This window comes from Microtus oregoni, unplaced genomic scaffold (assembly GCF_018167655.1).
Source record: "Microtus oregoni isolate MIOR12 unplaced genomic scaffold, Mior012 000002F_ref0000024, whole genome shotgun sequence".
NCBI classification, from domain to species: domain Eukaryota; kingdom Metazoa; phylum Chordata; class Mammalia; order Rodentia; family Cricetidae; genus Microtus; species Microtus oregoni.
In genome coordinates this window covers 79,327,030-79,354,712 of record NW_024543061.1, presented here as the reverse complement: position 1 = coordinate 79,354,712, position 27,683 = coordinate 79,327,030, and the positions used below count along the sequence as shown (strand labels likewise).

The 27,683-nt window shown below is 40.8% G+C and overlaps 2 protein-coding genes across 2 annotated transcripts in view; one reads left to right on the top strand and one right to left on the bottom strand.

Annotated features, from left to right (window-relative positions):
• Nucleotides 1-4,978: 4,978 nt before the first annotated feature.
• On the bottom strand, nucleotides 4,979-5,878 carry Capza3 (capping actin protein of muscle Z-line subunit alpha 3). Its single transcript, XM_041678827.1, has one exon. It carries the CDS (start codon nucleotides 5,876-5,878, stop codon nucleotides 4,979-4,981), a length of 900 nt encoding a protein of 299 aa, XP_041534761.1.
• Nucleotides 5,879-6,882: 1,004 nt separating this feature from the next.
• Plcz1 (phospholipase C zeta 1) overlaps nucleotides 6,883-27,683 on the top strand; it is a 53,072-nt gene continuing 32,271 nt past the window's right edge. The window contains exons 1-4 of the mRNA XM_041644978.1: nucleotides 6,883-6,917; nucleotides 8,156-8,279; nucleotides 20,159-20,390; nucleotides 25,097-25,298. Of these exons, the coding sequence (XP_041500912.1) occupies nucleotides 6,883-6,917; nucleotides 8,156-8,279; nucleotides 20,159-20,390; nucleotides 25,097-25,298 (593 nt within the window). The remainder of the gene's footprint in view (nucleotides 6,918-8,155; nucleotides 8,280-20,158; nucleotides 20,391-25,096; nucleotides 25,299-27,683) is intronic.

The following is a 27,683-nucleotide window of genomic DNA, read 5'->3' as shown; positions in this document are numbered from 1 at the left end:
AAAATATATGCTCATTGTAGAACAACTCGTAGCAGGAGAAATCCTAAAAACTTAAATTATATATGAAGAAGGAAATGGCTGTCTTGTTATGGTACATTTATAGAATGAATACCATGTAAATAATTAAATTTATATGCTCAAAAATTTTGAATGATACGGGGCAATGTTTTTGATAAATGCATTATGTAAAAGATTATCAAATATACATTTTTGTTATGTATCCCTAATGTTGAGAACTCCACAAAGTTAGATGGAGAAAAATAGGTAAATTCCTTACATTTTAAGAACTTTTCATAATTTGTAAATGTGACAGATATCTAGAAATATCAACAGTATTTATATATTTAATAGTTTTTGTTTTTCTTTTAGAGACATGACATCTTTTAGGCCAATCTCGACTTGAATTTATGATCCTCCTGTCTTAGCCTTCTGAACCCTGGAGTTACAAGCACAGCTAGTGATATTATTGTCAAGGCTGAATGTTGAGTGTGTGATGAATGTTACTGATTGCCAACTTGACAAAGTCTAGGCTCAACAAGGAACGAAGCCCTTGGCCTTACCAGTAAGGAAAAAATATAGGCTGGGTTAAGCCCTGCGAATGCCCATGAGAGATTTGCATGACTGAGTTACTAGAAATGTGGAGGCACACCTTGAATGTGGGTGGTATCACTCTTTGGGAGTAGGTTCTGGATGGTGTGCAAAGGGAAAAATGAGCTAAGCACCAGGCCTCACTGCTCTCTACTTTCTGACGGTCGATGAAGTGTGACCTTACTCCCACCACCAGCGGTTCCCTGCCAAGGTGGATTATACTCTCAAATCGTTAGACAAAATAAACCCTCCAGGCCCTTAACTTGCTTTTGTCAGGTATTTTATTTTTTTGTTTTTTTTTTTTTTTGAGACAGGGTTTCTCTGTGGTGTTGGAGCCTGTCCTGGAACTAGCTCTTGTAGACCAGGCTGGTCTCGAACTCACAAAGATCCACCTGCCTCTGCCTCCCGAGTGCTGGGATTAAAGGCGTGCGCCACCACCGCCCGGCTGGTATTTTAGTATAGTAGCAGGAAAAGCAATAATACAGATGGGGAGCTAAATGTTTCCATAATTTTCCCCAGAAACTCTCGGGATCATTCCTGTTCTGGAATGATCTAAAAAATCACTTACACCTGTGACCACAAACTGTTTCATGTTTTTGTTAAAAAGTTTATCTGATGGTTTCATTTTAGTTCAGGAGAGCCATTTTCTTCTCTGCTTTATTTTAGGACTTTGTTTTTCTTTTCTTTTTTTACACAAGAGATGACATCCTGGCTTTGTTCCATATACAGTGAGTAGTTGAAATGGCTTCCATTGGACAATACATTTTTGGAAAATGATTTCAAGTAAATAGAAATCAGGCTTGCTATTTTAAGTCACAGCACTATTCCTGAAGTGTGTTCCTACCGCGTAGCTTTTGTACCAGAGACAACACCTCTGATGCTTGTTTTAAAACGTAAATATCCTAGGGGGAGTTGTAGTTCATTAATAGAGGGTAAGTGTTCTTAGGTTCAGTCTGGAGAGAGAGAGAGAGAGAGAGAGAGAGAGAGAGAGAGAGAGAGAGAGAGAATGTTTCAGAAAAGGCCTCCCAAGAATTTGTATTTTTGAAGACATACCCTAAGAATTCACTAATAAAACTAAAGATCCAGGGTTGAGATTGCCTGGCAGGTAGGGTGCTTGCTGCGTAAGCATGAGAACCAGAGTTCTTATCCTCAACACCCAAGTAAAAGAGGCTGTCATGGTCACCCATCTGTAACTGCTGTAAGGAGACAGGAGAATTGCAGAGATTCATTGGCCAGCCAGTCTAGCATGGTGGACCTAAGGTTCAAGGAGAGACTCTCAGAAAATAAGATGATCTAAGATGACACCCAAGACAGATATGCAGCTTTCACAGGCATGTGTGCACACACCCCACCCCCACAAGCACGAGCACGCAAACACCATGTCCACACAAAAGTCAACAGATTAATAATAAGTAACCATTAGTTGTGGGGGTGGGGAGATTTGATATTTAAAAATCCCTGCCCAGGCTCTTGTCTGCCTTATATTTCTGGACAGAAGAGTAGAGCAGTTTTCAGTTGCATGAATTCAAGATCCAAAACACCTTTTTCCTATCAGATAATCAGGATTGGAGCATGAGGTCTATAGACTGCTTCCCAGTCATCCTTAGAGATTTCAGCTGGGCTTTCACTGAAAGGACAGTTGGCAGACTTAAGATCCCTGGGAAGCATGGACAGAGTGATGGCATTCAGGGTTGGGTTGAGCTGGACCTCTCTGTGTGCTGTGCTCACCCTGATAACTGCTCAGGAGAGCACACCTCTTCTGTGTGCAACCTTATTTTCTCACTGCTGTGACCAAATGTCCTGCAGAAACAACATAGTAGAGAAAGGGTTTCCCTTGTTCATGGCGTCAGAGGGTTCCTTCTGTGGTTATGGGGCTGACTCTGTGTGGGCAGACATCATGATGGGTGCGGCAGCATGTGGGAGACAGAACTGCTCACCCATGTCAATGTCAAGCAGAGAAGGACGTGGAGAGCAGCCATTTAAAAGCATGTCCCCAGTGACCTGCTCCTGCCAATCAGGCCCAGGCTCTAAACATTTCCAGAAACTCCCCCAAATAGTGACATTACCCGGAGACTAAGTAGTCAAAGCTAAAGATTTTGCTGAGGGAGGGGAGCATTTCATGTCCACATCATCACACGATGATCCAACAGGCCTCTCCAGATAGTTGGTCCCACAGAGGATGATCTGTAGTCATTTGTGCCAGCTACTTAAGCTAGTCTGAATGATGAAATGTAATTTCTGGGGGGGAGGGTGCCATGGCCTCAGGGGCCTCCAGGAGGTCCTGAGTCTGTAGCTTTTATGAGCAGGATGAATATCCTTATAAAACAGGATCCGGAAGGCATGCTCCTTCCAAGTTGTGCTGTATAACAAGGAGCATCATCCAGTGAGGAATCAGGCCTTCCCTAAGCATTAACTCAGCCTACATCTCGACCCTGAACCAGCCTCAGACTAGTGAGCACTGGTTTAGTCAGCTTCTCCTTTTATGATAATTATTTTGAATTTTACTTCATTTTGTGTGCATGGAGTTGGGGACAGGGGTTCCTGTGGAGGTTGGACGTATTGATGCTTCCCAGCATGTGTGTCCTGGGGATGGAGCTCAGGTTCTGACATGGTAGCAGGTACCTTTCAGGCTTAGTAGCAGGCACCTTCATATGCCAAGCCATCTCACAGGCCCACACTCCATAGGCTTTGGCTGTAGCTGTCTGAACAGACTAGACTAAGATGTTACATGTCTTGATAATGTGAGAACTCGAAACCTTAGTTTTTTTTTAAATATAAAATGGGGCTAATACTAGAACCAGACAGATATGAAATACTGTATGTAAAACATTTAGTACAAAGCTTGCGATGAAGTATTAGGTTTATAGAGCCTGCGATTCTAGAAGCCCAGAGATTTACTGCAATTCCACATCTTCTTTAAGGGGATAGGGAGGGAGCAGGAAGGAAGTGGAAGCAGCTTTACTAATACCCTTCATTTTTATTTTATGTGTCTGAGTGTTTTTCTTGTGTGTGTATGCAGTGTTGTGCACCATCAGTATACAGCACCCCAGAGTGTAGGTGGAGTTTTCTTGTCCCAGCAACCACCTGCTCCCAAATAACTGGCAGCTGCTTTCCAAATAACTGACTGGAGACTTAATATAAATTATAAATGCTTGTCCAATAGCTCAGGCTTATTTCTAACTAACTGTTTTGGCTTAACTAATTTCTATTGATCTATGTGCTGCCCCGAGGCTTGCAGCTTTTGCTTCTGTCCCATTTGGTGGGTGTTTCTGACTCATTCTCCATTTGGCTTGCAACTTCTCTGATTCTGCCCTTTTTTATCCCAGCATTCTCTCTGTTTCAGGCTGTCTCACCCAATTTCTCCCTGCCCAGCTATCGGCCAATCAGCTTTTTATTAAAAGTGAGAACAATAATATTTACAGTGTAAATACATATTCACAGTGTATAGGGTTATTTCATAGCACCAGAAGAAACCTAAGACTGAAGTTACAGGCAATTGTGAGTCATCATGTGGATGCTGAGAATTGAATCCAGCTCCTATGGAAGAACAGCCAGTGCTCTTAACCATTTCTCTAGCCCCATAACTGAGAGATTTGAGGTTAGTTTATTTCAAAGGATATCCAAACCCAATGTTATTTATTAATGTCCACCCATTTCTCAATGTTCTCAGACTGAATGGAATAATGTGAAGTAGCATTTTCAGAGTGAGGTGTGTGAGTAAACCTACTCAAGTCCAAAAAGAGGCTAAATTTACAAATATCTAGGCACATAGGCACACAGGTACACAACCACACACACAGAGACACACAGAGACACACAGAGAGACACACACACAGATGCACACAGATACAGATACACCAAGACACACAGAGACACAGACACATACAGGGAGAGACACACAGACACAGAGAGAGGGCGAGACACATACACACACAAACATCACCCCACAGACACACAAACAGATGCACACAGATACAGATACACAAAGACATACACACAGACACACACACACACACACAAACACACACACACACAAACACCAGACACAAACACCCCCCACAAGCATATGCAAAGATACACATAGACACACACAGGAATCACAGTCTTAAGCATGGCTGCCTTCACATTATCAAGTTACTTTAGGCTCTAATAAGAATTTCTTAATTTGTGACATGACCATTAACATTATGGAATGTATTTACCCCCTCCCCTATAATGCCATGTTGTGAATACTATCCCTATAAGATTTTTCTTATTCTTTCCCCTCTTTAGGATTGCATGGGACTCATGACAGGCTAATTACCAGTCCAAGAACCTCTCAGCTACATGCAAGTACCCACTCCCCAAAAAACCAAACATTTAGATTGAGACAATGGCCAGGAGCAAGCCTTTATATGATCCAGTTGCACAACACACTTCTGGAGTAAATGACGTATCCTAACTTGGGGTACATCACCAGATTCAAGTCAGAGAGGATCCTCTGCCAATCAATCAAAGTGCGAGTCACTGGAAGATCCCTCCGGAGAATTTTCCTCAGGGCTTCATTTGACAGCTCTTGCAGTTCTTCTAAGACTGCAGCTTGAAACTTATTTTCTTGTTCTTCCACAAGCCTTGCAAAGCTGAGAGCCAACTGGGCTTGATTGACCACCTCCAGGCTTTCCTTCAGATCCTTGGAGATTTCAACATGAAGGTTGACACATCTGAAGTAGTGAGCTTGCACAAAAATCCGTCCAGTTACTTGGGTTAAAAATGGGTTTACCTGGAAGATCCATTTAGACTTCCAAAGACCATTCCAACAATATCCATTGTCATAGCTGTGGTCTTCGATGCAAGCAATTAAGAATTCCTTGCATTTGACTGTCTTTCTCAGCACATTGCAATTTCCACTTGGGTAGTGATCGTTCACGTAGAGTTTTAAGGCACACAGAACAACAGATCTCAGGTACTCAGTCTCATTCCGAATGATTCCGTGGCTTTGGATATCTCTCAGCTGATTCTGAAGCAGATCAAACCTGAAAGAAAGTTTGCTCTGATAATCAAAGAACCGGAAGTCACCCATCACATTGTGGTGAGACAGGAGCACTGGGTTGCCATCGATGCAGAGTGGCACGCAGTATTTTTGGCAGTGCTGATGGCCAGCGCACTCACCCTGATGGTGCATGAGCTTCTCATCGCGGATAAGCAGACAGAGATCATCAAAGGCGTTCACGAACTCCCCAGGAGGAGCCTGGATTAAGAGTCTGCGGATGACTTTTTCTTTCTCTTTCCTACTCAAGACACAGAGTGACATGTCTAGTTGCAGCAGAAGCAGAGCTTCTGAAACAAGTGGTGTTCACAGGGTGGGAAAGCGATCCATGGGACACCTTGCCCTTCAAGGTGTTAATCATTTAAGCTTAAGATCAATATGTGTGAGCAAGAAGATGGGCACTCCGTCAAGCTCTGTGTCTCCTGGTGAAGTCACAGAGAAGCATGCAACTTCAAATGATGTCACAATGCGTGCTCAGAACCGAAGAAGAAAATGATAGCCACCTGACACCGTGTCGCCCAGTCCACCAGCTATACCAACTGTGAAGGTTTTAAGAACTTGCTTCCGAAAAAGTCTTCTTCGCAAGTGGTGTGTCTTATTTTACATCCATGATATGTTGTGGGTGGTCTGGAGAAGTTGCCTGGGGTTTATAGTTGATGCTGGACAGTGTCTTGTCTCTTCAGCTGTCCTAGGGCACTGATTTCCCCTCAGGTCCTTAGCGGAGCTGCCCCACCCCTCTGGGTGAACATTGTGATGAAAGGTTTGAGGGATTAGTAACAAACCAGGAGGAGTAAAATGAGATATGAGGGTGGAGAGACGACTCAGCCAGGAAAGCTGCTTGTTACCAAGCTTGACAACCAGAGTTTGAACCCCACACCCACCCTGGTGGAAGGAGAGAAAAGAGTCCTGCAAGTTGTCCTCTGATCTCAACACATGCGTTATGGAAAGTGCACACACACACACACACAGACACACACACACACACGTTAAAATAGAAACAAATGGAGTTTGTTGAAAATGCCAGTGGGATTGAAAGTTCTCAGAACATAAGAAGCCAGACATTTTATGCAGGGATCACATCTTTCATGTTTTATTTTCTCTTTGTTTTTCCCCTTTGTGTGTGTTCTCTGCCTTTTCCCTAGAAAAGCTGCAGCAGTGAGAACAGTTGATGACTATCATAGAGAGGAGGAACTACTTCTTAGATCAACTGACAACTCCTTAGGCGGAGAGACCTCTATGGGAGGACACGTGACATAGATCATGAAAACATGGAAACGCGACATCATGACTACGCAGAAGCAAAATATCCATCCAGATCTTTCTGACCCATTCCTGCTCTTGCTTTCCGTTCTGCGTGTTCATGTGGCCTTCAGTCTTTTCAGAGTTCTGAATTCAAGCATCTACTATTTGAATATGAACTTTCTGCCTATTTCTACAGTTCAGAGCTTTTCTGGGTTTCCGTAGATTCTTGTATTATTATTACTGCTATAAGAAAATGCACTTTTTCATATTGAGTCAGAGTCATTAAGTTTGAGAGTTGTTAGTTTTAACAATTTAAAATTGAGCAGAAAATGGAGCAACTCTCACCTGGAGCTTCCTTGACTTTTTAGCTCACACTATTACTTTGTCTTAATCTATTTTTTCAAGTTGGGGCATCCTAATTTTTGAACTTAATCTGAATATAGTAAATAGACTTGATTATTCGACTTTCTCTTTTCAAATCAAATATAAATTTATTGTAGCTTCGTTTTGTAATTTTGAGATGAGGTTTCCCGTAGCCCAGGGAGCCCAGGCTGATCTCAAATTGGTCACGTAGCCAAAGAGAACCTTGCATTTCTGATCCCTTTGCCTTCACCTTCAGGGTGTTGGAATTACAGGCATGCACCACCACATTTGGTTTATGTGGCACCGGGAATTAAACCCAGGGCCTCAAACATGATTAAGAGAACATACTAGTACCTCAACTGTGCCCCCAGACCACATTATGATGTTTGTCATCCTTTCTGAAGGTACTTGAACTAATTTTGAGGCAAGCTTGTACCAGGGCATTTTGACTAGTGTAGTAATTAAATCAGTCATAGTCACAATTGAGCACTCCAGCCTATGTTTAATAATGTCTTATGAACTTATTTAATGTTCTGTCTTCTATAAGACTAAGTGTCATTTTGCTCATCTTTCCAGATGAGGGTGGTCAGGTGGGTGGGAGAATATTGGGGTCCAGGAGATTTCAGGATCAGACTTCCAGGCAAATAAGATGTAATAACTGTATAGTGAATTTCCCAAGTGCTAGCTTTATGTTTTGGGTTTTGTATGAAAAATACATTGTCCTGCATTTTAACTGGTATCTGTCTTTTTATGTCTTTTATACCTGTACTGTAATTGGTAACAATATTATTTGGTTCTGAATAGTATTTATTTGCTACTGTCTGAGCACAGGACAGACTGTTCATTAAAACTGAATACAGATTATTTCTTAAAGAGTTTTAAAGCCTCAGTAAGTGACTTACTTTGAGAATTTCCTTAACTTCCTCTGCTTCATACATGGTTTTTGTCCAAGATCCAGGAAGACTTTAGAGGTGGAAAAATCGGCGTTGAAAATACTCACAGGTTGCTTGAAAAATTTGATATTCGTTGCAACTTTGCTCACGTGAAACAAATTTTTAAGGTGAGATGATACCCTCTCCCTGTCTGCTCCAATCTAGGAGGGATTTGCTACAGTGTAAGTAGACATTAGTAGATATTTGGGTGCTTCTTTAGGAAGTACACACGGGGCTGGAGAGATGGCTCACTGGCTAAATACACTTACTGTTGTTGTAGAGGACCTGTGTTCGGGTCCCAGCATGCACACAGTGCCTCACTTTAGTTCCACTCAGGTGCCTTTAAGTTTGTGGCACACATACACACACTCAGGTACATAAATAAGTGTTTAAATATACATGCGGAAAATCAGTATCTTAGGAACGGAATACAGATATGGCTACTAAGTTTTGAAATGATACCAGGACATTGGCTTGAAATTTACTGAGTGCATAGAAATTGTCACACCAGATCCAGGAAAAAGATCAACATTAGGACGACTGAACTAGGATTAAATATAAAAAGTGAATGGTAGTGGCTTTTTGCTTGATTGTTTATTTCGTTTTGTTTTTTGTTTTTGACATAGAAGAAACAAATCTAGAAGGAACACAATACTAAAGATTGACAAAAATGCTGCTTGTGGGAGTGTCTCTAATCTTATTTGGGAGCCTGAGGAAGGAAGATCAAGAGTTCAGTTTGGTCCTACTCTGAACTATATAAGATCTCCTTTATGAAAAGAAAAAAATAATAGACAATAATCACAGTAATTAATTAAATAGTTGGCAAATCCTTAGCAAGACAGGAAGAAAAAGAGAGAAGACAGAAATGAGTAGATTTTTAAACAAAAGAGGAGACATTACAACTGGCCCCACAGAAATAAAGAGCACCATGAGGGAAACACCACATAGCTGCAGATCGACTAGATTATAGAAAATGGAAAAATAACTAAATTCACACAGCCTACAAAATCTGAATCAAAAGGAATTAGAAAACTTGAATAGATCAACAGTAAGAAACAAAACAAAACAAGACCCCTAGTCATTAATAACGTGAAATAATCAACAAAGAAAAACCCAGCCAAATGACTTTGTAGGTGAAGATTTCAAAGGGATCAAGACACATCCCTTTTTAACTGAAGAGGAAATGATTATAATGCTATTTTATAAATACAGAGAAATCATGGTATGGAAGCTGAATGTGGATATCACAAGACATGTTTGATGAACACAAATTCAAAATTTCTCAGCAAAATATTAGCAAGCCAAATTTAATAACCCCCAAGAAGGAGTCTATGCCATGACCAGATGGGATTTTCTGCTTACATGCAAGGATGGTTCAATATACAGAATCTACTCTCATTAACAAAATGAATGATAAAATAAAATTACCTGATTGCCTTATAAAAATGAACACCTTTTTTCCAATCTAAAAATAACTCTTAGAACTGGAGAGATAATTTAGTATGAAGGGCACTTGACCTGAGGACCTGATTTTGGATCTTTAACACTCTTGCAAAAATCCAGAAATGGTAGTACAAGCTTGAAATCCCAACACTGGGGATGTAGGGACAGAAAGATCCCTGAGGCTACCCGACTAGATAGTCAGTGAGCCCCCATTTTCATGACGAGTTCCTATCTAAAAACAATGTGGAGAAGTGACTAAGAAAGACACCTATTTCTGAACTTTGCCTACAAGCACACATGTGTATATGGGTACCCACATGTGTACCTACACACTCACATCCATATGACCATGTACACATCCATATACACACACAGTTGTCAAGGAAAGAAATGATCTCAAGACAGCAAAGTTCATATATGAAAAACCAACATACATAGTGATAAAAACAGAAAACCAGAAACAAAAGACACAAAAATGAAACCAAAACAAAAATCTAAACAAACAAAGAAGAAAGCTCTCAAGCTGATTTTCCTTTGTGCGCTGGAACAAACAAAGGTTCCCATCTCAACTCTTCTACTTTAAAACTCTAAGAGTAAGACATGCCAGCCACGGAAGCTAGTTAAGACAAAGAAAGAAAGCATGTTTAAGTTGGAATGGCAGAAGTAAAATGGTCTCTAGTCGTCACAGATGATCTTATGTGGAAAAAACATGAAGGACTCTGTCAAAAAAAATCTATCAGCATAAATTCAGCAAATTGGCAGGACACAGCATCGGGACAGCATTGGGTGCAAAAACCATTGCCTTTCTACTCACCAGCAGTGAATCAAGCCAGAATAAACCAAGAAAACAGTTTCATTTCTATTAATATCAAAATGAATAATGTACCTAAGAATTAATTTATCTCAGGAGATAAAACACTTGTTCAAGACTATGAAACACGAACAAAAGAAAATTTAAAATATAGAAATAAATTGAAACATTTTATGTTGATGTGTTCATTTTGACAAAGGCAATCTACAGATTCAGGGCAGTTTCTGTCTCTCTCCCCCGCTCCAAATAGTGAGAAAAAAAAGCTTACAATTCTAATTGGACTAAAGAAGACCTTCCTTGTATAACCAACATATCTTGAGAAAGACCAAAGCTGTAGCATAGGTGTGCAAGAAAATGAAACAAGAGTGAGATCCCTGAGATAAACTGTTCTTACACTGTCTGTGGTCTTCGGGGGAGAAGCTAAGCACACTCAGTGGCTTAGGAGAGTCTCCTCAATGAGCAGCAGAGAGAAGACTGGATATCCATATGCAAAATCTTAGACCGGACTCTCAGGCTGCACACCAAGTCCATCAGAAACACATCAAAGATGTAAATGTCAGACTCCAAACTAGAGAACTCCTGGAAGACACTCTAGGGCAAAATCTGCTTGACATCAGTCTTTATACTGGTTACTCGAACAAAAAACAGGGAATGAAGACAAAGAAGAAGATGAAAATACACTCAGTTAATGGCTTTGGCATAACAAAGGGAGTGTAAAACCAAGAAAGCAACCTTCAGAGTGAGAGGAAGTAGGTGTGGACTACATGTTTGATAAGGGGTTAATATCTAAAACACAGTTACAAAATGCAGTAAAGGACAAAGGTAGTGACACTTAAAAATAAACAAAAGGGGCATATGGACATTATTGTAAAAATATGCAAATAGTCAACAGGTATCCGAAAAGTGCCTAACCCCAGTAGCCATGTGGAAGTGCAGAGCAAACCACGGGAGACGTCACCCAAAGCTGGTGGAATGGAATGTGCATGTATGACAGCAAGAGTTTGTACGGACATGGAGAAAAAGACATCCTGCACATTCTTCATGAGCAGGCAAATCATTGCAGCCATTGGAAAGATATCATGGAGAGGACCCCCAAAACTGAAACAGAACCACTGTGTGACACACCTCCATTCCCGAGAAGACCGTAGACAAACTCCAGTGTTTGTCCTGAATGCCCATGCTTACTGCAGTGTATCTTTATAGCCAAGACATTGGAAGCAGCTGAAGTGTTCACCAATGTAATAATGGGTAAAGAATCCATGGCATATCCATAATGTGGGGTGATTCTCCCCAGGGAAACAAAGGCTTCTTCTCACTCACAATAACATGAATAAACCCCGAAGAGGAATTAGGTGCGAGAAGTGGGACAAAGGGATATAAAATATTTTATGATAGCACAGATGTGAGGGATCTGAGATAAATTCCTAGGAGGAAAGGACAGAGCGGAGGTTGGGAGGGACCAATGCGGTAGGCAGCGGGCTAATAGTCAAAGGGTACAGACAGCTTCAGTCTACAATGGGAAAAGATCCTTGAGGTGTGCTTACGGAAGAGTGCCTGTAGTATGGGAAACTGAATTGTAGCCATAGAATTTTATGAGTAGATTTTATGTTGACTGTTCTTATTTCTCTCTTTCTCTGTCTGCCTGTCTGTCTATCTCTCAGACACACGCACAGAATAAGAACACCTTTGAATGGGATGGACATGTATATGGTGTTCAGCATACTCTTTAAGTTGATATTTTAAAGGTGTCCATTTTTTTTTTAAAATGTTCACATTTATGTGTGTGTGCAAGCAAATATGTGTGCACACATGTGCCACAGTGTGCATGTAGAGATCACAACAGAGCCTTAAGGGTCAGTTTTGTTCTGCTATAGGGTTCTGGGGGTTGAACTTAGGTTGTGAGACTTGGTGACAAGCTCCTTTACTTGCTCAGCCACCTCACTGGCTCTAAGTATAGGAAAGTAAAACTTTCCTTTGTCATTTATGGCCCAGAACTGTAATTTAAAGAATGAGTAACCTGAAGAAATATTCTTAGTTCACTTAGTCCAAGGGAGAAATTCTACTGAGATTTTGTTTAAAGAACTAGCAAGAAGGATTCCGACTTGATTTCATCAGTCAGCAGCAGGGGTCAAAGGGGATGATCCTGAATTGAACAAGACCAAGCTTCAGTTGAACTTTGTCCCAAAAGCTGACTTTTATTTATTTATTTATTTGAGAATTATGCAAAAAAGAAAAGCAAAAGCTGGCTTGGCTAATTTAGATAGATAGGTTTATTGAACTTCCAGACACTATTTTGTTTTGAAGGTGAGGAACCAGTTCATGTCTAAATCCACATCTGAGGAATATAAAAAGTTTTCCCCACACAAGACTTACACACATAGGGTTTTCTAGCTAATAGATCTCCTAAGAGGGAGAAAATCATGATTTTCCTGGTTTAACGGACTTCACATACAATACACGTGGAGGCAGCACTGTGTTAAAACATCAAATGTGTGCTGATGTAAACGCTATCCGTACATCCTTACATTGCTTTGGAATCTCTTCCAGACACAGATGATCTGAACCAGGACTGGGTAAAGCACGTGCTACATCCAATGCACTTTATAGAATGTTTAGCAGTTGTCAAAGTATGGAAATGGGTCTCTGGAAAATTTTATTGCTCAGACATGGGCAGGTCTTCATGTTTATTTTGTTAGGCAAAATATTTTTGCTGTGACTATGACAACAATGTTCACAAAAATTAGAGCAGAGGGAACCAGTGGAGATGTCTCATTGGGTGAAGGCACTTACTGTCAAGTCTGTTGACTTGAGATCTCCTCCTGAAACCCTCATGGTGGGAGGCGAGAACTGACACCTGCAAGTGTCCTCTGATCTTCACGTGCTGTGATACATACCCACCCACATAAATATATGAATGCAACTAGAGACAGAATATGCTTGCTTTTACTGGTTAATGAATAAAGCTGCTTTGGCCAGTGGCTTAGCAGAATAGAACAAGGTGGGAATTTCAAGCAAACAGCGGAGGAAAGAAGGCAGAGTCAGGAGGAAGCCATGAGGCCGCTGGAGGAGACAGATACCAGAACTTTGCCCGGTAAGACACAACGACATGGTAATACATAGATTAAATGGGTTAATTTAAGATAAAAGAACTATCTTGAAAGACAGTTAGGCTATTGGCCAAACAGTATTGCAAATAATATAGTTTCAGTGTGATTACTTTGGGTCTGGGCAGCAGAAATGGACAAGCAGCCTCTGCCAACAGAAACTGCTTAGAATACATTTAAAAAACCTTTAAGAAATGATCCCATGACCTTGAGAACTTTAGAAACATTAGTGATGACTGTGGTAAACTCACTGTGAAAGCAGTTCTCGGCCTTCCGCTTCTTCATCATGTTAGGCTAAATTGCTAGTCAAAGGCTGATTGAATAAAAAGATAAGGGATGTGTACTGGCTGAGTGAATATTGTGTATGTCTTTAATCAGCTTGAGCATTCAAGTCTTTTAGGCATATGCATGTATATATTGTATGCATGCATACATGTATCCATGTTTGCATGTGGGGCATCTATGGAGCAGTCAGAGGTTGACATTGGGCATCTTCTTGATTATTCATCTATTTATTTACCAAGGCTTCATCCCCCACTGAACCCGAGCCTGCAGATTCTACGAAGTTAACTAATCAGCCTGTCTCAGCTTCCTGAGGATTGGGATTACAAGTAGGCTGTCATGCCATCCCAGGTTGCTTGGTGGGTGCTGGCCCTCTGAGTCCCTGTTCTCATACTTTCACAGAAAATGCTTTGTTTATTGAGCCATAGATCCAGTCCAGAGCATCCAATTCTCCTTGAATTCTAATTATTAGGTCTTCCTTTCTACATATACTTTCTGTTGAATTCAGTCTAATGAAACAAAGATGACTTGGGTGAGTAAAATATGGCAATGTCTCCAAGTATAGAGATTTTAGGCTTAGCTACTATTTTTGCAAACCAAAACTTTCTTAAACAAATTTCCTAGTCTCTGAAATGGGGATATTAATTCCATCAGATTGTTCTAGTCATAAATAAAATATTATTTATGAATATACCTTGTACATGAACAAAATATGGCCTTACTAAGCAGTGAATAAGGTTGCATTAGGAATAACTTAAAATACATTGATTTCCTAAGGAGCTGACATAGATTATGGCATAAATTTACTTTCTTACAAAGGGACTTCTTTATTATAAATTTTGGTAAAAAAATATAAGTTTATGATTTTGATAATATATCTGAAGTACTTTCTACAGGTTGAATTATTGAGAAATGGCTTGAACAGCAATCCACTAAACTTTTTTTAATTATGCCTTTACAAAAAGATTTATTGCTTTGTCTTGTAATGGTCTTGAATTTATAGCATTATAATATTTTATAAGCAATATTACAGGTGACTTCAATACATGTACCTAGTTTTGGATCATACCTTTGCTCACCAGTCAAGTATGGAATTGTATGCTTTTGAGTTTCAAGAATTTGTTCCTACAGGACATAGGTCTCCTCTAGGCGGTTACCAAGGACTGATGAATACATCGCTCTCTTAGAAAGTCTGAGCAGTGGGGGAAGGAGGGAGGCACGGTCTCTCAGAAGAGAAACCAATACTGAACTTCCTCTGAGCAGACTGTGATGAATGTCCCTGAGAACATGGACTGTGGGAGGAAAAAGACTCTGCAAAGTGTGCGGGTAGCATTGTTTAAAGAGAAAAGAAGGAGTGAGAAGCCCTGTATACAGAATGCACAGCAGGAAAGTTTATGAATGAAATTGTAACCAAATGTGGCTGGAGAAGGATGCCTGGAGGGGCTTGGGAAGAAAAGTGAAAAGTGGCTTAGGACCAGAAAACAGAAAACAGAAAGTGGCTTTGTTTTTCCTTTCCCTCCTGTCCCTTTATCTCTCCCCCTTTCTTTCCTTTCCTCCAATCCCCCTCCTCCTTTTCTTTCCTTTAGATCCTCTCATCTCCTCCTTCCTCTTCTCTTCCCATTCCTCTTTCTCTTCCCATTCCTCTTTCTTTTTCCATTTCTTCTTCTTCTTCTTCTTCTTCTTCTTCTTCTTCTTCTTCTTCTTCTTCTTCTTCTTTTTCTTCGACATGGTTTCTCTGTGTAACAGCACTGGCTCTCCTGGAACTCGCTCTGTAGACCAGGCTGGTATTGAACTCACAGAGATCCACCTGCCTCTGCCTCCAGAGGGGTGCTGGGATTAAAGGCATGCACCACCACCACCTGGCTTCCTCTTTCTTTCCAAACTTTCATTTCCTTTTTCCCTTCGCTCCTGTTCTAATTTTCAACAGTTTCATGTGGTTCACAGAAGCCTCAGACTCTTTGTGCAGCTGAGGATGACCTTGAACTCTTGATCTGCCTGTGTCTTCATCCCTAATGCTAAGATTATAGGCATGAGTAAGCACACCTGACTTGATAGTGGAGTTCTGAAAGGGTAGACCTCAGAATTTAAATTTCCTTTTGTAGACAATGGATATTCATAAAGTTTTTGGCTTGAAAAATGTCAAGCATTTCTTGATAAATAATATGGTCGCAGTATAGAATTGACTAGAAGTTAGAAGCGAGATAGAGATAGCCCACTCCTCCACCATCTCCATCTGCAAGCCACAACCACTTTCATCCTGCCCGGCTGACTTCCTAATTCTGCCTTCTGACCTTGCTGTTGCTTTGCACACATTCTCTTCTGCTGCATTCTCTAGTAGACAACAGAAGAATCCTTTATATCCCTTTACTTGTTATTTGATCCATTGTAACAAGGTTTATAGGCACTTCTGTTTGAGAACTTTATGTGTGAGATGCTCAATCCACCAGTTAGCTGCTCAAGATTTTATTTTTCCCCTCTTTGTAACGAGTCTGTCTGGTGATAGATGGCCTATGGGACGGCTCATTGGATAAGGGAAGCTTGCTGCTGAGACTGATAGTCTAATCTCAGGACCCACGAGGTGGAGGATAAGAGCCCACTCTTGCAGATTGTCTTTTGATTTCCACATGCATGCAGAGGCGTTTATGTACCCAGATGCACACACAAATAAATGTACTAAAATATTTTTAATTCAGAGAAATTCTTGGTATATCTTAAACTTTTACATGAACGATAATTCTGAATACCCTCAGTGAAGTACTCTTTAAAATAACAAGAATGTAAGAAACAAATTCATTGACTGAGGCGAATCTAGAAGATGGATGCCTAATGCAACCTGGGGAAGAGATATGGAACATAGCAATGATTTCTACAGTGTTGCACAGGTGAGCTAGCAGGTTAATAAGACAAAGGATGGCATCACACACTTGGAGAACAGCTTCTACCACACGGGGACTGGCATAGTGCCTATGCTGTGTAAACAGTGGCCAGCTCAGGACCGCGGCTGTGTGAGGCTCAAGGATGACAAAGCAGAGGCTGCCACTGCCGTCGTCAGGGACTGAAGACAACACATAGATACGCATGTCGGGTGTCTTGAAGACAAGGGAAACAAATCGTCTAGGAGATGGCTGAAATGACCAGATTTTCATTTTAGGGGATTTTTCTGTGCATATGTGTGATTAATTTGTGCAATGGAATGTGTTCGTTCAACTCAAGTCTGTATGATTTCAGGATTAGTCTTGTCCATTGACAGGACTGGAGACAGTTTATGCAGCTTTTAACACAGCACTATCCAAAGTTCTAGCTGTTCTGTGTCTCGCATCAGGCTTAAACCTTTTTGCTCATGTCTTCTGTTTTTCCCTAATTGTTGCTAACTCCCTCTTCTTTCATTTCCCGCATTTATTAGAGCTGCCCCTCAGTCAATAGTATAATCCTAATTATCTTTTGGAGATTTTATTTTTGATTTTTTTGGTTAATTTGTGGCCCACCATTATCTTTTGGTATTGATCAATTGAAACAATTATGTGGATTTGTGAGGTTTTGTTTGGTTTTCCTTCCAGTTTTTTATTGTACCAAAAGGCAGCTTTCATTTATTCCGAAAACACACACTTAAAAAAGTCAGCAGAGAACTTTCAAGATGAGCATGTTTGTGTTTTGGTTGAATGTAACAAAACTTGTGTTTACTCAGCAGGTAACACACATTCTATTTCATGTTGCTATGCAGGAGGTGGAGTTTTGATTTATATAATCAAGCGTAACAAAAACTTTTCTGAGTTACAGGCCCACTTTGAATTTTACTGATTTTCAATTAAGATTTTTAATGAATAATTGATTGGGATGGAGTAACAACAAAATTATTTAATTCTACAATAGCCACTGTTTAAGAACCTCAAATTCCAGAACTTAAAACCGATATTGGTGTTCTGGTAGTTTACTCAGTGACAAAATGTGTAATTTTGAGCTTGTTTAATTTTAAGGTGCGGTTCTTGTTTCCAGTACTTTTGAGACCCAGGGTCTAAGCACAGATAGTGGTTCTGCTCCAAAGCTTGTCCCCTCTCCTTTCCCCTCGCCAGGGTAGCTGGACCCTGCCTCTCCAAGCTGCTATTTGTGTGGGGCAGCACTGCTCTCTGATCTGACGGGATGCTCTTCGTGTTTGAGTCCCAGCTCGGATGGCTTCTTCGACCCTTTTGTGGCAAATTCTCTGATAATCACCCCTGAACTCTTCCCAGTGAGATGAAGAGGTGATTTCCAGTGTGCCTGTCTCCTGTTGTACCCCAGGGGTTCTAAGATGCTGTGCACTTCACAGGAGAAGCTTGAAAAGATGAGACACAGCTTGCCTAAAGGACGTGAGGGAACAGACATAGCTAATATGTGATAAGTACCCCCTATTCAGTTCCACCATCTGGGGTGTATTACCCATTCCCACAGCAGGCTGATGGCGTAGGTAGGACTGTCTTTTCCTCTTTCTCAGATAAAAATGAGAGGCTCAGAGACTTTAATTCCTGTCTCCAAACTACCACCACCCTCTGGGGGTTGAAAGACAATGTCATATCTGTAAACATTTTACCTCAACCCGATGGCCCGCCAAGCTGGGGCTTCCTTGTATCCAGGTGTTTACACTGTGATGAGAGAGTCAGTATGCTTTCTAAGCCCTCTTCAGAATCGTAACTCCTCAGGTGAATTTTCTGTGGATCTCTGTTTGTTTGCAGCATGATACTTCTGTTACTGTGATTACAATCTCTGCAAAGTTGTCCTTCTGAATTCTTTCATTCTGTCACCGATGACTGTTTTTCATCGTGTATTCACTATTTCCTACTTGAATTGCATTTTCTGCCATTTTACATGTCTTCGAACAGCCAATAAATAATTACACCACTTCTATTTTTAAAATTTTTAATTACTATTTTCAGGCAGAATCTCAAGTCACCTAGCTTGGCCTTGAACTTGCTCTGTAGCAGGGGATGACCTTGAATTTCTGACCCTCCTGCTCTCACAGGCCAGTGCTATTGTTATGAGCAGCACCTTACATCAGATTGGTGTGGTCCTGGGAATCAAATTCGTAGCCTCATAGATGGTCTGTAAACACCCTCAAGCTGAGCTGAATCCCTAACTGCGTTTTTTTTGCTTTTTCCTGCTTTGGTCAGGCATTTTTATGATTCAGGACCTCCTGGTGCTTTTGTTACTTTTAAAACCTGAGCCCAACCTATGTCCTTGTACCAAATCTTATAACTGTTGAGACTTCTTTTCAAGGTGCTTCTTAATGACCGCAGCCTCTAACAGTCTACCATGATCTTGACTGTATCCGACATTTATGGTCCAGACTATGAATTGGTAGCGCACGAACACGACCTGGCCTGGCCTGGCCTTAAAAAGGAATTTAAGCGATCTCCTGTGCCCATCTCCTGTAGGGTACTTCCCACTTTCTCTTCTATCAGGTTCAATGTGTTCTGACTGATAGTGAGGTCTTTAATCCATTCGGATTTGAGTTTTGTGCATGGTGATAGATATGGGTCTATTTTCATTCTTCTACAGGTTGACATCCAGTTATGCCAGCACCATTTGTTAAAGATGCTTTCTTTCTTCCATTGTATACTTTTGGCTCCTTTATCAAAAATGAGGTGTTCATAGGTTTGTGGGTTAAAATTCGGGTCTTCTATCCGATTCCATTGGTCGACTTCTCTGTTTATATGCCAGTACCACACTGTTTTCATCACTGTAGCTCTGTAATAGAGATTGAAGTCAGGGATGGTAATGCCTCCAGACAATCCTTTATTGTATATGAGGGCTGATGAGAACCCAAGGACAATGGCACGGGGTTTTTAACCTACGTAATGTGCTGGCTTTGTGGGAGCCTAGCCAGTTTGGATGTTCACCTTCCTAGAAATGGACGGAGGGGGGAGGACCTAGGACTTACCACAGGGCAGGGAAATCTGACTGCTCTTTGGGCTGGAGAGGGAGGGGCAGAGGAGTGGGGGGAGGGGGAGAAGGGTGGGAGGAGGGGGAGAAGGGTGGGAGGAGGGGGAGGGAAATGGGAGGCTGGGAGGAGGAGGAAATTTGTTTTTTTTTCTTTTCTCAATAAAAAAAAAGGAATTTAAGGGGAATGGAGTACACAAAGGAAATACGTAATTGAAAAACATCTTGAAATTCTTATCTGCCCCTGCACTCAGTTCTTCTTCCTCTGACTTGACCAGCTACTAAACTTTTCCTGACTTTGGCATCACTCCCCACAAGGTGATGCATTTTATCTTCAATTAGGATCCAACAGGCTTTAAGTTTTATGGATTAGCATACGATATATGAATATGTGTATGTTTACTTTGTATCTTTGATTTTTTTCCACTGTGAGCCCACCAGTCCCTTTTTTTAGTAGGAAAATGACAGACAGAAACAAGGGAAAATCACCATAGAAGAATTTAGAGCCATTTATCGGAGTATTGCCCACAGAGAAGAAATTATTGAGATTTTCAACACATATTCTGAAAACCGGAAGATTCTTTCAGAAAACAATCTGACTGAGTTTTTAACCCAAGAGCAGTATGAACTGGAGATAAATTACTCTGCTTCAACAGAGATCATCAAAAAGTATGAGCCTATTGATGAAAGTAAGTTCTGTTTCCAGTTAAAACCTAATGGCATATTCATACGTAAAGTGCTCTTGTAAATTATGATCATCAAATTAAAATATTGGGGGTGGATGAGCTTCTAGAAAGTAGAAATTTTGTCTTTGTATTTCATAGGAGGTATACATATATATTTTTCTTAAGCTATAATGTACAACAATGATACCCATCCCCACTCAGTTGACTAGATTCCCTTCTGAAGTGTTTGGCTCCATTACTGTTAAAGCAAGACAACAGCTCTATTACTTGTGCCTATAAAGAAAAGTGTCTTGAAGGGACAGTAAGGTGGCTCAGCTGTTAAAGATACATGCTGCCAAGCCTGATGGCCTGTGCTTGATGACACAGGCCATCATTCTCTCTCCTTCCTACGTAGTGGAAGGAGAGAATGAACTTCTGCAAGGTGGTCTTGAACTTCCATGTTTGTACCATGACATGAGTGCACACACGCATACACATGTGTACAAACATGCACACACACATACTCTAAAGTAATATGCACACAGAAACACACATATTTTAAAAGTGTCTTAATCTTGTGGATATGATGATATCTTGTGGATATTTTGTTTTATTTAAACAAAACAATTATAGGCTGCCTGCCATTTTATTGTGCTCTTTGAGTATGCTTAAGAAGGAACTCTGGGCATGTGAAATTGGTCTGTGAGAATTAAATAAAAAGAGATGTACAAATTCATGGCCTCCCTTTTCATCAACTCTGTTGTATACAGACATTCTGGCTTTCCTTCACTGCACCTTACCCCAGAGATGATCAGCTTATAACAAGAAAAGGCTGACATTGGGCCAGGTTTTTAGAGGTCTCAGCCCATGACTGTCCCTGTTGCTTCACACCTGTGGCACGGCAGTGTGTCACAAAGAGAGTGTGTGTCAGAGGAATGGGTGTGTGTGGCCGTGTGCTTACTACATATCAGTTTGACATAGAAATGCCCTTTAGGGCTGAGCAATGCCACAATCTCTGTCTTTGCATTTTGACCTGTTGAGGGTCCCTGTGTAAACTGGATCTTATTTCAAGGAGAATGTTTCCTGATGAGGGTGCTTAGAAGTTGAGTTGCAAGGGGAAGGTAATGGGTAAATCACAGAGTACCTTGGAGGCCAGAATTAGGGCTGGAGCTGCAGGATGGCATCATGCATATTGAGAAGACCATGTACGCTTTGCTGACATGATGAAGCGTAGGGCTAGTCACAGCTTGGCTTGAACACTGTTGACCTTGGTTGGCTTTGCAAAAACATAAAGAGCTTGCACCAGTAGGTAAAGCAGCTAACAGCTGTGTTGCCAACACTAGCTGGAAAGTTCAGCTGACCTTTTCTTCCTTTAATAGCAAGCTCTCCCTTAGGATGCTGTGAGGTAATGGATGGTCTGGCTAAAGCTCTTTATGGAGCTGTTGTTCGGAAACAGTCATTTGCAGATGAGCTCTTTCAGAAGCATTGACTTAGTGACTCAGTGTCATAAAAACAGTCTCACTGGCATGCTTATCTCTGGGTGGCAAATTAAATATACGAAAGGATAGTGATCGACACTGTCACCATGGAGTTGTGTCTTCATTTTCACGTCTTTAAAGCCAATGTTATGTATGCTCTTATCGTCCTCAGTGATGCTGAACTCCCTGATCTCATCTCGTCAGCCTGTCATGTGTCTCAAAATCCTTGAAATCAATTGTCATCACAATCTGATAGCTTTAGAAAGTATTTGCAAAATATCTAATTGGTGTGTGTGTGTGTGTGTGTGTGTGAGAGAGAGAGAGAGAGAGAGAGAGAGAGAGAGAGAGAGAGGAGAGAGAGCATGTGTGGAGCTTTCAGTGTTGGTTTTCTCCTTTTATGTTGGGCTCCAGGTACAGAACCCAAGCTTGCCCATCAAGTAATTTGCCTACTAAGATATTTTGTGAACTCTCTCCATCTTGTGGTTTTAAGTAACACAAAGTGATTTTGTTTCCTGTTTCTTACCGCGTGTGTATGTGTTCATGTGTGCGAGGTTGATTTTGGGTGACTTCCTCAATTGCTTTGGTAGGGTCTCTCCCACAATCTGGAGGCCATGAATTTGCCTGGGCGGTGACCACCATGCCCCAGGCATCCTCAAGTCTTTGCCTCTACAGTGCTGGGACTAAAGACATGTCTTTTATTTATAACATGAATGTTGGAGTTTGAACTCAGGTCTTGATGCTTGAACAGCAAACACTTTACCAACTGAGCCATCTCCTTAGTCCCATATTTTCTATTCTATTATTAAATACATTTATTTAATTATTCAGTAGCTCAAAGGATTACAAGCCAAATTCCATGAATAAATTAATACAAACTGTTATTGTTATGGTGCATGATGCTTTTGTTCTGAAGCATCCCCATATTCTTGAATTTATATGGCTTTGAAGCAGTTTATATGTCTACAAAATTTTATGTGTTTTCTTCTAGATTTTTATATTTTGGCTAAAATAGGAGCAGTAGGATTTTTTTTTTGGTTTGCTTTTCTTTTAGGGACAATGTTTTGAAGCTGTCTTTTGACTTCCATTCTGTCGTTCACTTTGCCTGACTTATATCACTATGTGTTCTTAGGAACATTTTTAACGGTTGCTTGGCAATGTTCAAAGTTTGAGCTTCCATTTTCTTCCTTCCTACTATTTGTTCTATTTTTGTAATCAGTGCTAATGCTGGTATGTGAGCATACCATTCTTTTTGTCTAAATTTTGTCTTCTTCAGAACTAATTCCTAGAAATTCACTTGGTTTCTATGACCAAGAAGCCCCAGGCTTATGCACACTTGATAAGTGTTTCAAATTATGGTATTAGAGAAAATTGTTCAGCACTTCTATGTCCATGATGCTCCTAGAACACAAGTAAAATAATGTCTGCATGCTAAATCTGGGGAAAGACCTTTCCAGATCGCCTTTTTCAACACATTCAGAAATCTTTACAAGGTTGGGTAAATTTCATTGCAGAGTTCACAGTCCTCAGAGTCAATTGGAGAATGTGAAAGAGAGTACAACCTTGGATACAATTAAAATGTATCTCGTTTATTTAAAAAAAATAAAGTAAAAGGAGTAGTCAAAGTGAATGACCCAGGCTCTAAGTCAAGGCATAGGCTCTGAAGTGTAAGCCCATTCTCTAAGGTGAATAACCCAGGCTCTAACGTGAATGGCCTAGTCTCTAAAGTGAATAGCCAAGGCCCTAAAGTGAACAGCCTAGGCTCTAAAGTCAATGGCTCAGGCTCTAAAGTGAATGGCCCAGGCTCTGAGGAGAAAGGCCCAACTCTCATCTAAAGTAGATCTGTATAGCCACTTCCCTTTGGAGCTGAACAGAAATCAACAGACACACTAGCAATGGGCATTTGTAGAACTAAAACCTCTACATGGGGTAGCTCTTCTGCTAGCTACTTAACAGCCTAACCAGCATCCTCCAGATCACATGACAAGCAAATACATTCAATGCCTGACTTTCTGGATCAAGAGTCCAGGCTTATGATTTCAGTGCACATTACAGTGAGGAAAAGGTTGAGAGATAATTAGCTGTAGGTGGTTGCAGTCTGGTTCTGCACAGAGCAGAAATGCATGTCCACACACCAAGGACATGGACTAGTGGTTTACAGGAGAACTTTTTGGGACAGATCCTCATGGGAAATCACACGCTCATGAAGGATGGAAACCATGAGTGAAGCCTTGCTCATTGCACAGTAGAATTCCATAGGAAGCAGTGAAATGACCATGTGTGACTATAACCACAAGAATAAACCTCCCAAAGAAAGTAAACAAGCATGCAAACAAAACAGTCAGACAGACAACCACGTACTGGCCTGGACAGAAGGCTCAGTGGTTTAAAGCAGTTGCTGCTCTCGCAGAGGACAGGCATTAGGTTCCAGCACCCACACTGCCTTTAATTACAGTTACAGAGGACCTCACTCCCTCTTTTGGCATCCACAGGCACCTACATATATGTAGGCACACACACACACACACGAATAAAAAAGCATATACTCATGTACACAGACACACTCTTAGACACATGCATATACACATAAATTAAAATTTTAAAAACATTAAAGACAATACAAAATAACAAAAAGTACACTGTGTGAATTCATCCATACAAAGTCCAAGAAAGAAAGCTAACTTTTTATGTCTCCATGCATTGAGTTGGGCAGTGACTGGAGAGTTAACGGGGGTTGTTTCTGGGTATCACAATGGTCTGCTTTTGAACAGCTATCCAAACACAGAAGTTCATTAATCTATAACAGACGTACTTGCATATATTTACAAGATCAAGCAAAAATCAAAGGTAATAATATAATACATGCTTGGCTGTTGAAATGGTAACACTAAAGGAACTAGAAAAATTTGTTCCTCAAGGCTGAAGAGATGGTTCAGCTCTTCCAGAGGACCTGAGTTTGATTCCCAGCACCTACATATTAGTTCACAATCATCTGTAACTACAGTTCCAAGGGATCCAGTGCCCTCTTCTGCCTCAGCAGGCATCTGCATATATGAGGTGTCTATACAATCAAAGACACATACATCGTATAGATAAAAAGAATTTATTTCCCAAGAAAAATTTAGAAATAGATTAATATTAATTTTAAATATCTATTTTATAAATACGCTCTACCATTAGATTTATAAATGAGCTATAAAAGTTGTAAGTTACTAATGGTATATCTATATCTTTTTTTTTTACTTATTTTTATAGTGAAGAATGAAGGACAGATGTCATTTGAAGGTTTTGCAAGATACATATTTTCACCAGAATGTCTGCTATTTAAAGACAAGTGTAAAACAGTGTACCAAGATATGAATCAGCCATTAAAAGATTATTTTATTTCATCTTCTCACAACACATATTTGGTATCTGATCAATTACTGGGACCAAGTGACATTTGGGGATATGTAAGGTACTTATTTTGATTCTTTCAAAAAGTTTATTGTCATTTTTAATGAAGTTTATGTGTGTTTGTGTATGGTTCTGTGCCTATGAATGTCTGCAAAGGCAAAATGGGAATGCTGGCTCTCCAAGGAGCTGGAGTGAGCCACCAGAGGTAAGTAAACTCAGGTACCCTGTGTAACGGAGAAAATGAATTCATACAGATTGTAATAACATATACAGCTTTAATGGGGAAATAGACTTACAGAACCACCAGTTCCCACGGAGAACAGGGAAGCAGAGAGAGCAGTGGGCTCACACTCACTAGATTTATAAGTAAACATTAGCCCGAGGCGAACATGCCCCCTAATGGGCTGGGCTTATCCCTACAACCCTGCAAGAGTCATATGTACTCTTAACCTCTGGGCCATCTTGCCAGCCACTGGACTGTGCAGCCCAGGCTGTCCTTGAACCCATGTGTAATAGTAGGAGCAGCAGGGCTGCGTCCCTAGCACCCCGGCCGCCTGGCTAGCTTATACCCCGAAATATTTACACGGACACTGTATTCATTTAAACATTGCTTGGCCCATTATATCTAGCCTCTTCTCGGCTAACTCTCGCACCTGGACTAGCCCATTTCTTATAATCTGTGTAGCCCATGAGGTGGCTTACCAGGGAGATTCTAGCCTACGTCCATCCTGGGTCGGAGCTTCATCGCGTGTGCCTCAGAGAGCAGAGCTATCATGTCTACCCGGGAGAGGGGAGCATGGCGTCTCTGAGCTCACTTCCTCTTCCTCCCAGCATTCTGTTCTGTTTACTCCTCCCACCTATATTTTAACCTATCAGGGCCAAGCAGTTTCTTTATTGCTTAACCAATGAAATCAACAGATTGATATATGACACTCCCACATCACCCATGATCCTCTTGCCTCTGCTTCCTCAGCACATCCTACCTGGATGCACCACTGCAATCAGCTGTTTGGAGTTTGAAGTCTCCTCCATATACAGCTCCTGCTGTACTAACTCAGTAAGAGTGCTGAGCCTTAAGGAGACTGTGCACAAAAACAGAACTCACAGGGAAGAGGAATTGTAGTTTGTTCCTACGTCGATGGTCCATCCTTTGGATGAAATGGAAACGCAGCATACAATGTATGTTAGCATCACAGGGTTCCCCTCTCATCCTCCCCACTGACCTCTGCTCCATGGCTCTACACTCTCTGGAGGTTCTTGATCAATTTGCACATTTCTTATAGGAAAATATGACCGTTGTGCTTATTTGGAACACACTGGATTTTAACAAAGTATTAATTCTTAGACATCAGGACACAATGTTCTAAGAAAAGCCAGTTCAGAGTAATTTGTGTGGTTTTGTGTTCTAGACAGTGATTTTTATAGATCTATATGTTAAATATTTTACATAGATTAAAGCAGACCATCTCGTATCTCCAACTTCATAGCCTATAAGACATAGTGCTGCTGACAGCGGGTCCAGCTTAGTCAGCAGGGATCTAGTGGGGAATGAGAAATATTAGAGGCCTCAATGTTTTCATAGAAATTGGTGGGAATTGATAGATAAAAAGGAAAATGAATATCATCAGGGGCTAATGAAACTTATAAGAAAGATAAACCAAGCAACATAATAGAGTGTGATATGGCTTGTGGGTGTTGCTTAACAACGTCAGAAATGGTTTCTCAACTATTTTGGCTGTCAGTAATGAAGGAGCCATGGGAGAATGGAGACATGATAAGTACTTGGCTTGTTCATATCTTGGAAGTTAGCAAAAACATCCAGACACTAGCATAGAGTAAATGAAGGGGCTGGGCCTGGGGAGGAGGGTGAGTTTGTGGAGGTTTTATTGATCATGGAAAGGTGGGGGAGCCATCAGTGAGAGTTCCTTTGAGAACATTTTGATACCCTTGGAGCAGGGGAGATATAGCAGGCTGGGTGATGACGAGGAAATGGGGAAGCAGCCAAGATGATGACAAGCTGAAAAGCTTTGAGGAGGAAGAACCAGGAGGGTTTAACAGGTAGTGAGAAACAGTATGAGTGAGGGAGAGACATCAAGTTGCTTGGCCCAGTAGCCAAGCCTGTAAGGTTGACATGTTGATGATCACCCAAAAGGCTCCTTGTGGGGTGTGAGATCAAAGTGAAAGCTCCAAGGCTTCCATGCTGAGTTTGTGATATAAACCTGTTTCTCAAGGCGTTTGTCAAATAAGTAGTTGGGTTTAATACAAGTTTGTAGTTCAGATAAAAAAGCTTCCAAGCTGGAAAAATGTAATTGGAAGCCATTAGTTTATAGGTGATATTTAAAAGTATGAGACTGGATTATGTTGTTTATGGAAAGTATCTTATAGGGAGGATAGGATCCTACCATAACATAAAACTGTAAACAAATTGATATAAGTTCAAATTAAA